Here is a 13,022-nt window from a genome sequence, read left to right as displayed (position 1 = left end):
CTCTAGCCCATTTTCAAGGATGGTGAATAGAAACGTCGGGGTGGTGAAATGCTGGCTATTATGGAGATTCTGGAGCTGGACGTGCGTAGTATCGAACGTCTCGTCATTGCTTACTCAAACTACAGCTTTTTCATCTCTCTTAAACTTTTTTCTCGCTCCAAATTGAACATTGATGCAGTGGTCGTAAGAGTTGGACAAAAAGCAAAAAGAATTCGTTTGAATCACCTCGCATCAGAATCTACCGGGAGGAATTACGTTGGTCATGTCGAATAGGAAGCGTTGTTGGAGAAATTGACTTTTCGAGATGTATTGGCAAGGTTTACAGGCTTTTGTTGCACCGTCAGTAAGCTCACTGCACTCTCTTTCAGACATATGGAGCAGCAACGTGTTGACAGTCGCTGTCTCATATCATGAGTTCCGTGCTGGAGAAACAATCATTGGAGGACATATCAAGTGGTGAAACGCACAGTCTTGTTACCGTTGTGGAATTGTCATTGCATGCTATCGTGATTGCAGAGCCGACAGTGAGTTCCAACCAAAAATTATATGCCGGGATGGCGTGCAAGATGTACCAGGTGTTCTCAAATTGACCCTCTCAGTAGTCTGATCTAGATGCATACAGCGGTCAAGTAGGCAGCCAAGAATGGTACCGTCGTGAAACATTCATCAACCCCGTTGAGAGATTTGGACTTGTTTGATACGATGATGAGTCTGGCTCGCGTTCCGACACTCCATCAATACTGGTTTGAGCTATGGCATTTTTTGCAATCATTGCTGAACGTCCTGTTTGAACGACCTGCTCGTTCGGGCTACCTGAACGGAATCGACGTCAAAGTTGAAAGCAGCAAGAAATCATTACAGTTGAGCAAGTTGGCCGGAAACAACGACCTCGGTTGTAGAAGTCATATCATCTCAGTCTTGGAATTCTCTTTAAAGTACACACATTCAACTAACAGAGATTTTACGTCAAAGCCATTGTATTTGTCCTTGTTGTTGTCTGTTATTGTCATACAAATCTGTTACATATGAATCGTTTTTAGATGATACATTATTTGTTGTTTCTTTACAGATATTTTTGAAAAGTCCTTGTCTTACAATTCCATAGCTACAACATCACCCTGATGCAAAGATTCCAGGTCAAGAATCGTATTGCCCTGAGCATGAAGAGACAATCAGAAAATAGGACAAAAACAAGGGACCACAGCAGAAGAATGACTTACTTGAAGCCGATTAAAGCACGCATCACACACTTTACCAGAAACCCCAAGTGTGCTTGAAATAGTCAGATCTCCTAGAGTGAGATTAAGCTGTTTGGCAACATGAGATGCACAGAACACATCCCCACAGCTCCTGCAATGGTGTCTTCGAGTTAAGGTGCCGAATGCACGAGAGCATTGTGAGCATGATTTGGCTTCACTGTCGGGCTTCCAGTGAGTTGCAAAGCTTTTGTGCAAGTCTAGCGAAATATTGTGTTTGTTACAATGGTATCCAGCAAAAAAGCCACTGTAATATCACATACCTCCGTACACTAAACGACCTAAAGTAGCACTTCCCAAGAAGTGTGGTGCGGCCTGCTTATTCACCACCTCTCGCATAACCGACAACCGATTCTCCAACTCTGTCTTGACCGCAACATTATCTCTATCCATAGCCTGCAACGCCTCCAGCTCTCTAACCAGCCGAGCGACTTCCTCATTCCCCTTCATCATAAGCTCACTAGCAATATTCTCAACCCGTAATCGTTCATTGTCAGATGCAGACGTACGTTCAATAGCCTCTCGCATGATTTGGTTTTTTTCGAAATCAAGCTGGGATGTTCGTGATGCAGCTTCCTGAGCGACTTGGCCGAGCAATGTTTCGTATGAGCGGTGCTGAGATAGGAGGGTTTGGATCTGGGCTTCGTATTGGGCTACGAGGGAGGTTTGTGCGTTGGCTTCGTTCTTGAGGGTGGTTATGTCGGCACAGACGGCCTTCCATGCGCCCTGCGAGTGTGAAGCAAACGATCCGTGAGCCAATAAGAAGCGCGTCGACAAGACGACTGTATGCTTGCTGGAAGCAGCCAAATACACTTACTTTGCTAGTCGTAAGCTTCAAATCCCCATACAAGATCCGCGACAGAGCAGCCAAATGCTCATCGTCACTAGGCGTCTGCATCGGTTGTGGTGATTGCAGATCGACATCCATGCGTTGTTGAGCGACTTGCATAACATGATCAACATCCTTTGAAGCGATTTCAGCATCCCCTACAACAATACGAGCCAACGCCCAAAACGAGTCCTCTATTCCCTTTGAGGCATCCATCTGATCCTTTAACTGTGATCTGATGCTTTTTATCTCGGTATGGAGGGCCGAGTTTATTTTCGTGAGTATTTCATGCTGTGATGTCTTTTCTTCCAACTGGGTGGACTTTTGAGCGAGTTTTACAAGAGACTCATCCAGCTCGCTTCTGAGACGGGCTTTCAATGATGCTTTTTTGTCTACGGTTGTAGTTTGCGGGGCGCTGGACGTGTTGGCGAGCATCTTGTTTCTCCTGTCAAATCAATTATGTTTTTGACGTTTCCCTTTGAGACGAGATGAAAGTTAGATGAGGGATAGTTCTCGAGTAGATTCATGCTTGACAAGGGAAGAAATATTTGGACTTACTGCTTCTACTGATCTTGTTCTGCTCCTTTTTGTTTTTTTCTGGCGAGTGTTTTAAACGGTATGGCAGTGGACGAACAAAGATTTTTTGAGGTAGTGGACAAACTGCATTTGAGCCCTTAGACCGCCGATACAAGTCAATTTCGTATCAATTCAAGCTGGAGATGCAGATCGACGCGTCCTTATTGGAAACATTGACACATGATTTACTCATCAAAACAGAATTGTGGCATGACGCATGTGGTTATACCTGTCATTTTAAATGCTGACACGCTGAATGAGCTTGTAACGAGCTGGTTGGAAGCTTCTCTTACACTCTGGGAATGTCGGGAAGGGAGCAACCAGTTACAGTTTGACAACATCTTGTTACGGGCGTCCATCGCAGTCAGAGGCACAAGTATTTCGATGGAATCCACCCTGAAATAATTTGTATCTTCATGTATCAACGAGTTATTGTGCCAGAAATTCACGTGATTGCGACAGCTCCCAACAACTAAACAAATTTAGACCGATTACGAAATGTAAAGGCAGCAGTGCATTGAAAAAATTGGAGGTCCGATGGTGCAGCATCGATTGAAATATTCACGGTGGGTTCCTGAAACCCTTTGCGGTATCTTGCTTTCCAATCTTTCCTTACTTTCCGCCAACTTCTATTTTGGTCATTTTCTATCAGAAACCACAAACAACAACCGGACGAGATCAGACAAGAAACAGTGCCAACCTAAAGCTCCCAGTCGCTGTTACTATATTGTAAGTAATCATTTTACTCTTCAACATCAAGCGACCGCTTACTTCCCAACACCATAAAACAGGTCTGGTTGCACTCTTAAGAAACATGCAGCCAACCCCTCTGGAAGTGCTGGTCCAAGTCGCCCAGGAAGAACCGGAATTGATCTTCTTAAAGTCTGGAAATACCTCTATATCGTACTCTGAAGCTTGGCACTCTATCCGCCGCATTGCATACACAATCAGCACTGCTAGTGCTCATGATGCTGGTAACAACAATGTCGCTACAAGACGACAAAATGCCATGAAAGTATACGGGCTGCATGTAACAGCTGAGATCGACTTTGTGTTGGGTGTATATGCTATTTGGCTGGTCGGAGGTACAGCTTGTGTCTTTAACAAGGACTGGACTGCCGAGACTCGAGCAGCGCTCGCTGAACGTTTAAATATCCATGTGATGCTATATTCGCAGCTGGGACATCCGGTGGATATGTCTGGAGTCCGTTCCATTGATATTTCTCAAGTCTCTAACGAGGTTGGTAATTTGTGCGTCGATACAACTTTTGAGTCAACAAATACTGACATGTTTCAATTCAGATGTATTCCGAGTCTATTAAAGACATTCCCCTGTATGCCTGGATCACTCATACCTCTGGAACCACAGGTAACGACTTGCACTAGTATTCGGAACCCTGTATTTGTCGGAGTGACTGACTCAAAACAATTATGCATTAGGAGTTCCAAAATCAACTCTAATCACAATGGAAACAATCGCAAAAGGAGCGCCATTGTCCATACCAGCATTTGCACTCAAGCAATACGCACTGCGAGACCTTGCTTCCGCACCCACATTCTTGTATGCTACATCTACCGTATCCAACGCCCCTTACGTACGATCAACGCTCTTACTACCACCACCCGACTCCGCCATGGAAGTCACCCCCGCCGAAGGATATATAAAATCACTAGACGCTGGTGTTCGCAACGTACACATCACGCCAAGCATCCTGACATTGGTACGAGACTCGATAAACGGCGCTCGCGTCTGGGAAGAAGTAGACATCGTCACTCTCGCTGGTGAAATGGTGACTCCGGTATCTCTCATGACAGCCAAGAGCCTGTTTCCTAAAGCTGTAATACGTGCTAAATGGTCGCAGACTGAACTCATGTGGGTTTCCTTTGTTACGGAATTCTCGCCATTGGATACTATCACTGCCGATACGGTTATTGAGTATACACCTGTAAAGGGCCAAGTAGAGGATATCGTATTGCTAGATGAGGATGGTAATGAGATGCCAAAGGTACATGGTACCAGAGCTATCTTGGCGGTCGTATCACCTGGTTTGATGGCTAGTGGATACTATGGCGTTAATTCGTCAGACTCCTTTAGGAAAGCTAGGGACGGTAGAGACATGCTAGTTCTTCACGACTGGGTAGAATACAGAAATGGTGGGAAATTGATTCCAAAGGGTCGTAGTAACCGTCGTATCAAGCTCAACGGATTGTATGTCGACTTGGAGTACTTGGATGAACTCTTAAAGGCTGAACTAAGTCACTTGGTATCGGACGTTGCAGTTATGAAGTCATCGACTTCGAATATGCTCGTGCTTTTGTATACAGAGACTCGCAGTAGACGTGATTCGATGAGCACGTCATCAGATGTAACGACTCTAGGAGCTACACCTTTATTAGACGCCGAACACTTGGATCCCGTATTGATACATGCTCGACAAGTGATCCAGCATGCAGGAGTCAATAACGCATATCTCAACGCTAGTAAACAGTTGGACACCTTCCCAATGACCGTATCCTATAAACGCCATCTCGCCAAGCTCCAGCTAATTGCTGATAAACTCATCGCCGATTCAATGCAAGTCGGCACCGCATTAGACGAGAACGATACAATAGCACAGGATATATCTAAATTCTGTGCCTCTTTATCTGGCTCTCCCCATTTGAGCGGCAAAGACTTTGACCTGCTCGAAGCCGGATTCAACTCTATGAGTGTCATGAGACTCATCTTCCACTTGCGCAACAAGCACCAATACCGCATTGATGCTGTGCTGCTGCTTCAGCCGGGAACAAAGCCGAGTACTATTGCAAAAGCTATTAGTACTTCGAATGCACTGGATGAATCAAGTGAATTCTCTACGGGATCGGTATACGAAGTACCAAAGACGGCGTTACGATGTGTTGGTTCGTATCTGGAGGAGGAATTCCCGGTTCCGTTTGCTGGGATTGTGTTGAATCATTATAGACGTCGAATAACGTATGAGTTTAACATTCAGGTATGACAGAATCTTTAGCAGTTTCTTCGGAACTGATCTCACACACGCACTCTTCAATTCTAGTTCATCTATCGATTCCAACCAAATAAGAGCAAGCCCATTGATATTGACCGACTGGATAGAGCTTGTGAACTACTTTGCCAAAGGGTGAATGATGCACTTTCTCGTTTCTATTTTTCTGGCATCCAGCTGACATTCTCTTTACTACCATCCAGCACCCAGCTCTCCGAAGCCGTGTAATCTACAAAGGACTCGGCCTCCCCCAAATAATCGCCCGAACATTCGGCACCATGTCCAACCGAGCCATAATCCAAGAAAAGGGCCATAAAATCATCGTTGTGCCTGAAAAGCTCATGTTTGATCACACAAAGCTGCAACAAGTCTTGAAACACGACTTGTCACGACTCAACACCATGTTGGTGGTAGTCGTATGTCCGACACTCAGCTTTGCGTATCTGGGAATGAATCATATGGTGTTTGAGTTGGAGAGTCATCGATTGTATAAGGATCATTTGGGAATGTTTTATGAGGATTTGGATCGAAAGGTAAAAAAACATTTTATTGATGGATAATCAAGAACAATCACTTACGATCAAACCCTCTTCGCCTAGGATATCCCAACACACCGCATATTAACCCACCGACTGATGAACGAGGAAGCCATGCGCCGTCTGCCACTCCTCCCACAAGACGTCCGCATATTCCGTCTGTCCGGCCTCGTCCCTCCTCAAGTTACCGTAAACTACTTTACCCTCGACGCCCGCGTCGCCCATCCCGAACGCCATTTTGGAGCCTTCGTCGCAGCCCTCCTCTACGTCCTCCGCCCAGGCTCCTCCTCCCCACACTCAGAAGACGTCGGCTTCTGCTCTGTAATCGGAATTGTCAAACCAGGCTACACGGGCAACGGCCTCGCCGAAACATACGATGTAATGAACCTCCCACTCCACGACATGTCCCTCGACGAAGCAATGACGTCCTTCCTGGACCGCAAAACTTACTTTGTTGTCGACCGCAATATTAACAAGTTCAGGTCGCATGTGTTTGTTAATGTCCGGACACATGATGGGGGATCGCATCCGAGGGATCAGCATATTAGAGATGTGTCGATGAGCACGTTTCCGTCTTCGCAGGGGGCTGTTTGGTGTCATTTTGATATTTTCCCGAGTGAGGGACGGATTTCGGCTACGATTATGAAGTCCAGGTGGATTGTGAAGCATGTGAGGAATACGATGGTGGCGAGATATTTGGATGTGCTTGAATCGGTATGTGGTGGTTTTGTGTTTTGACTGTACTGGGTGCTGTTGAGCCCAAAAAAGCCAAGAATACTTGTGTGAACTCATGTGAACTCACTCAATCACTTTTCTGTAGTGGGGCATCCGTGGTGAAGCTGTAGTCGCTGAAGGGCTTCCAGTATCGTAAAAGGGCTACTTGTTACAAGCAGTAATTGTGGGTCTCTTGTATATAGTGTTTGCAGTAGTCAGTTCAGTCAGTCTGTTTAGTAAGCAAAATCCATTTATCCAAATTTCAAACAAGTCAAATATAACAAATTTCCAAAGAATTTGATGCTTGTTGGATTTGCAGGAGTGTCTTGGATGTTGTGAGATGGTGTAGGTTATGTAGCGACTAGGGATGGTTTTGTGTGAACGTCTGTTTCAAGGGGAAGCAGGGTTTCAATTCCAGGATATCAATTCGGATCTGTGAATTGTTTCATAGCCACTTCTTTAGATGACGAAACGGGACGAGACATGTAAGTTGAACCAAAGGAAGACAAGTGCCAACAGGAGTTACTTAAAACAAAGCTGATATTTCGAGTTCAAAGAATACTACCGACAATGATTAATCCGAATGGCTCAGACTGGATACTCATTGGAAGCTTTGGAAGGTTAACACAAATTGGGGGGGGGGGGGGGGGGGTATATGTTTTTGATTGCTTTTGGGGATAATCAGAGGAGTTTATAATAGTATGAAGATCACACTCCTTGTGCCTATTTGAGCAAAAGTTGGTATTAGATTGACTTCAACAACATACCTAGAAAGAGCCTTTACCACACTCACCTTTCACTCTTCAATTGGTTCTCTGGCTACAACTGGTCTATTATACTTCAAGACCGTTTCCAAATCAGATGTATCATATGTCATCAACAGTCCACGACCTCCAATAAACGCTTCAATGGCTTCCGGTTTAGCTGCAGCAACCATTGGTTTCAAGCATTGCTCTATCAGGTAACGTCCAATACCGTCACTAGAGAATGTCGTGTCCCCGTTGAAAAGCATTAATCCGGTTAAAGCATTGTAGTATAGTTCAGGATCATTGAATTTCCTTCCAGCGAAGAGTGGGCACTGACGACGATTCTCAAATACCTGCTGTCTGAGTCGAGATAGATTTACGAATGTCACTGATGCTTCAGGACAGTTCCACAATGCATTTAGAATCCCGTCAGATTCAAGATCAGAGAGCATGACTACCTTTCCATCTGGAAACAAGAGTACTCCATCTACAAATCTCCAGAATTGATATGATGATGTATTGGCAGTTTGGCTCTCAACAGTCTTAAAGAAGTTAAGAGTTCCAAATAGTTGGTCACCGGTTTCCAGAGTAATTCGATTCCTCACGAGCTGAAGAGTGTTAAGGTCATCGACAGGCCAATTTATTACAGCTCGTTCATTTCCTTTCCCATCAACCGGGCGCCAAAACTGGCCAACTGTCGAGATAAAACAAGAGTGACGATGAAGTTCCGAAATGGTGGTAATGGTTCGCACGGCGGTGTAATCCCAAGGTGTCTCCAAGATTGGATTGCACGTATGTTTAATGACCGTGACTGCATGTTGTGTCTGCACTTCCTAAGTAAATTAAAAGAGTAAATCAAAAGAGTCCGAGCTTAAATGAAGTCATTCAGAGTAACATTGGTATACGTAGCTTACTTTGCTCGTTTCTCTCTCGCATTCTTCTTGGCCATTAGATACGAGGACTTCAATAGCAGCACCATACTTGTTGGATTTCGTTAAGATGGGATTCATGGCTTTATCGATCTGTAGACTTTGATCCGGCATCTCCGCCCTCCAATCGTTGATTAGGTTGCGGACCAACATATTAACATTGGAACGTCTTTCTACATCTTGAAAGTCTTCTACCTTCCATTTCTCAACTAAAAAGGCTTGATCTGCGTCTATCTTCGTCAACTGGAAGTGTAGCCCATGTCGACAGTATTGGTAAAAACCTTCCGAGATTTGATTGCCAGTATTGACAAGAGTCCATAGTACAATATCGGCTACAGAAAGAGTTGGGATATTTCTACCATACTCGACCTTCATCGATTCAATGCTTTGAACTACTTCAGGAGGACAGACAAGAATCAGAGTTTGGCCGTAATCTAGCATACGTAATCTTCCAGCACCCTGCATAAGTTTGTCTTTGGTCATTTTAGGTCCTAGAGTCAAATAAGCTCTAGCGTCTTTTTGTAGCTTCATATCAGCACCTCTGGTATGCGCTTCATCAAAAATGACAAACGCTTCCCGTTCTTGAATGGGTGATCGTGATTTTACAGTATGGAGTCTGGTAGATCTATCTAGCATCATCCAGGCGCCATTATCTCCATATTCAACATCAAAGTATACCACACCCTTCTTGGCTGAATCTTCCAGAAGCTCGCAGACGAGCTCTGCAGCTGCTCTGTTGGTGCAACCTGCTAGCAAAGCACCTGTATCGATGAGAGCGTCGACACGGTCTACACTTACTGCTTGTTTGAGCAATTTAGTTGACAGCGGTTCATTTTCGCTTTGTATCAGCGTAACAGTTGTTTGGAGCTCGGGCCCTCTTAGTAAAGTCGCCAACATTTTGCCGTTTGTGGCAAAAAGAGTTTTGCTCTGTTAAGCAAAAAACTGTCAGAGTTGTTCATAGTCGAGCTCGTTTGGCATACCTGTTGGTCAATTGGACTTAACGACAATGGCATCAACACCTTGTTATCATTTGTACCAGAAAATCCAATATTGATTGAATCCTGTCCTGGCAAATCCCAAGCAGAGCATTGGATCTTTTCGGGATATTGATTGACGTAGGGTTTATAGACGAACATATCCAACCAGAAGTTAATTGTTTCAGCACATTTTCCAAAAGCTTTGTATAATACGTTGTGTTGTAGAGCGTTGGACAAATTGAGCTTTCCGACTTCATCAATACTGTTCAGATCTTCCACCGATACGATTCTTCTTCCAGTGCCTGGAGAATCATGAATGGAGTTGCACCACCTCCGATAATGGAAATCTCGAGCAGCAGGTCCTAGCGAAAGTAACCCGGTAATAGCTTCTTTCATTTGCATTTGCGTCAATCCCTTATAATAATACGATAAAGTCGTAAGAGCCAAGCGCACATCCGGATGCGAAAACTCTGTTCGATCGGATGGGGTGTCTGCTCCCTTGAACGGTATGGCAAAGAAGCCACCATCATCTCCTGATCGAGGGTGAGCAGGATCATCAGGGCGAATACCGTAATCTACTCTATATCTCAAAGTCAAGACTAACTCTAATATACCATGGGCAAACAATGCTCGTAACATCAAGACCTTCCAGTATTCACGGTCTCGAAGGCCTGGTTCTGGTGGTCGCACATTCATGTCTATTTCAGCGTCTGCGTTCATAACGGCGTCACGAATTCGATCCATCATGAATGCATTCCCTGCATACTCTTCTATCCATAAAAACTCGTGTACTTCCTGAGCTTGTTGGATGTTTTTTTGGGGAGCTCGAGCTTTGGCAATCAGGGTGTCAATGAGAATTGATTTTAATAACATCCTATCATTGGGAGTGGCAGTCGTTGGCAGTCTCACTTCTCGGATTTCTCCTGGAGAGCTGTGCTGAGTATTATCTACTAGATCCAACACCTGTGACAAGTCCAGCTTGCCCAGAAGTCTAAACACCGTAGCGATGACATCTAGACGTTCCTGCAAATTAAACTCTTCCCTCTTCACTTTTTTGCCAACAGAGTAGACCAGATGGTACTGATGCCTCAGCATCGTATCGCTCTCATCAAAGATGTTGACTACTGAGGGACCTTCAAGCATATTCACTACATCCTGTAGAGTGGTTTGGATTGACAGTGCAGTCGGGTCTAGGCACTTGAGTTTCATTGACAAATAAAACTCTGGAGCAATCATTATAGCCGACTTTTGCAGTCTGCATTGTTTCAAGACCGTCTTGATATTGCCAACGTCCTTGTCAGTCAAGCTGATCTGACGATGGAATGGGAGTTGATATATCTTCAGATTAAAGACACTGGCCGTGAGACAGTTATTGAATGTCTCCAGTGATTCTGATAGTAGAGGTCTGGAGAGCGAGAAACAGAGATGTTTAGGGACATAAGTCATTTCTTCAACAACAATTGTACCAGCACCTGAGGAAGAAAGTTCTAATCAAATACTTGGCACTATCTTTACGCCAGTTCCAGTAAAGAAGCAGCAGTGGAATGACGACCTTGGTCTTTCCAAGACCCACTGTGGATGAAATTCGGTCAGTCCCGAATCCATAACGATACAAACCCTTCAAACATCACTCACTGTTCATTTGAGCAATAGATCCGAGAGTTGAATTGGTGTCAATCAGTTGCTTTGCCAGAGTAGCTTGATCAGGCCTGATCTGAAGACAGTTTTCGACCTCAAATACAAGCCAACTTGGATATTCGTCGATGCTCCAAACTCGTTTACATTCCAGTTCTTCAACAATCTTTCCATCAGGAACAGTATTTCCAAGCGTCCACCTATACATCCTCGTGAGCTTGTCCTCTAACACACATGCGTCCAAGAAGCAAATAGCACCCGTCTTTATAACAATTTCAGATGCAGGGCTCAGGAGTGGATTCAGTTTCGAGATTATGCTGGGATCTAATACCATCTTCAATGCATCAACTACATTAAAGCGAGGCATACGGTTAACCAATATCAAGAGACTGAATCTAAGAGATTTATCTGATGGCTGCGTCGTGAGTGATTCGAGAAGCCATTTTTGAAGATCCTTTCGTCTATTGGTGATCGTGCTCAGAGCCTCAGTCAGTCTATTCGTCAAGTTACCGTGGAGTTGGCGTCGAGACAGGTTATGGTGTACAGTCCAGCTTCTCGTCAGATCTTCCAAAAGCTCTTGAACCAACAGAGAGGTTTCTGGGAGCTCGAAAGGGAATGCTGGCACTGGTGCTGAGTCGATCACCCTTAATTGTTCATGTAACTCTCGCTGCATGTCCTCATTAGATCCAGCTGGCATCATTCGTGGTTTTGAGTTTCCGACACTGATGAATAACTCCTGGAATAATTCTCTTTCTGGAGTTACAAACGTGCGTTCCAAGTCGACTAGCTCATTACGAAGACCAATGCGCGGTACGACTGATTGACAATCTAGAATATACTTTGTCGTGACGAGATTATAACAATTCTGGCTGGCCAGACTGGCTTTGACACTGACCCTGTTCGGAAAGAGCACTCGTAATCTATTACTGTCTGTTACCAGGTTCTGACACAAGACCAGCAAAGTTGGCTCACAGTGCTCACAGACATCAATGATGTTTTGCAAACAAGCTTGTTGTTCTTCATCTAATGGATGGTTTGTGAAACACTCACGGACAATGCGGATAGCAGCCTGCGCCGAGTTCATGCTGAGAGATCTACCAGGATCTATAGATTTATCAGGCAACCACGATGCCGATGCAACGTGAATAGCAGCCAATTGCAGTCTAGCGGTGATATTGCTGGCAGTCCAATACTGGAGACGAGGATGAGATTCATAGATATGGTATTTCAATGGTGTTTTGACTCCTGTACTACTATTCTTCTGTCGTTCATCAGCTACTTTGACACGGACAAGACCATCACACTTTTCAACCATCCCGTATGGCACCAATACACGTGCATTTGACATTGAATCACGACTTCTTGGCTCCAGTAGCAAATACTGAGTAAAAACTCCGAGCATAGAGTCGACCTGTTGATTTCGTGACAGTCTATAATCAAAGAAGTCATTCGACACAACCTCCCAATCTAAACTACCTTTGGCATCGGGCCAAGTTGCTGAAAACACCAGGTTGAATCGTTCTAAATGGATCTCTAGCTTTCTGCTATTGTTCTCCCCATTATCCAGAATGGAGAAGCATTCAATAGATTCCATCTTATCCTCGAATTTGCCAAAAATCACCTTCAACTCGTCCGGAAGAGCGACTGCATACGGATGAAGGTGTAGATCATCCTTTATATCAATCAATGAGCGAGGATTTATGTTATTCCTCCAGTCTTCAGACAGGACCTTGTAGCACTTGCGCCCTGTTCTCTTTAGATCTGCTACGAAATGAATAGTGCGATCCAAGAAAGAGCGTCCTCTAAACACTATCAGCTT

At 44.5% G+C, this 13,022-nt stretch overlaps 2 protein-coding genes across 2 annotated transcripts; one reads left to right on the top strand and one right to left on the bottom strand.

Moving 5' to 3' along the window:
* Nucleotides 1–1,091: 1,091 nt before the first annotated feature.
* Nucleotides 1,092–2,520, bottom strand: SmJEL517_g05843 (uncharacterized protein; the record flags this gene model as incomplete). The annotated part of the gene is made up of 4 exons (XM_031171769.1): nt 1,092–1,154; nt 1,221–1,456; nt 1,520–1,982; nt 2,074–2,520. The coding sequence occupies 4 exons, from the start codon at nt 2,518–2,520 to the stop codon at nt 1,092–1,094; spliced, it is 1,209 nt and encodes a 402-aa protein (XP_031022259.1).
* A 955-nt stretch (nt 2,521–3,475) lies between these two features.
* Nucleotides 3,476–7,073, top strand: SmJEL517_g05842 (uncharacterized protein; the record flags this gene model as incomplete). The annotated part of the gene is made up of 7 exons (XM_031171768.1): nt 3,476–3,901; nt 3,964–4,030; nt 4,102–5,654; nt 5,718–5,801; nt 5,870–6,199; nt 6,266–6,916; nt 7,023–7,073. The coding sequence occupies 7 exons, from the start codon at nt 3,476–3,478 to the stop codon at nt 7,071–7,073; spliced, it is 3,162 nt and encodes a 1,053-aa protein (XP_031022258.1).
* Between the last annotated feature and the right edge of the window lie 5,949 nt (nt 7,074–13,022).

The sequence above is a fragment of the Synchytrium microbalum genome (assembly GCF_006535985.1).
Source record: "Synchytrium microbalum strain JEL517 chromosome Unknown SmJEL517_scf0061, whole genome shotgun sequence".
NCBI lineage: Eukaryota > Fungi > Chytridiomycota > Chytridiomycetes > Synchytriales > Synchytriaceae > Synchytrium > Synchytrium microbalum.
Note: the sequence above shows the minus strand (reverse complement) of the source record. Positions and strands in the feature narration are given on the sequence as shown.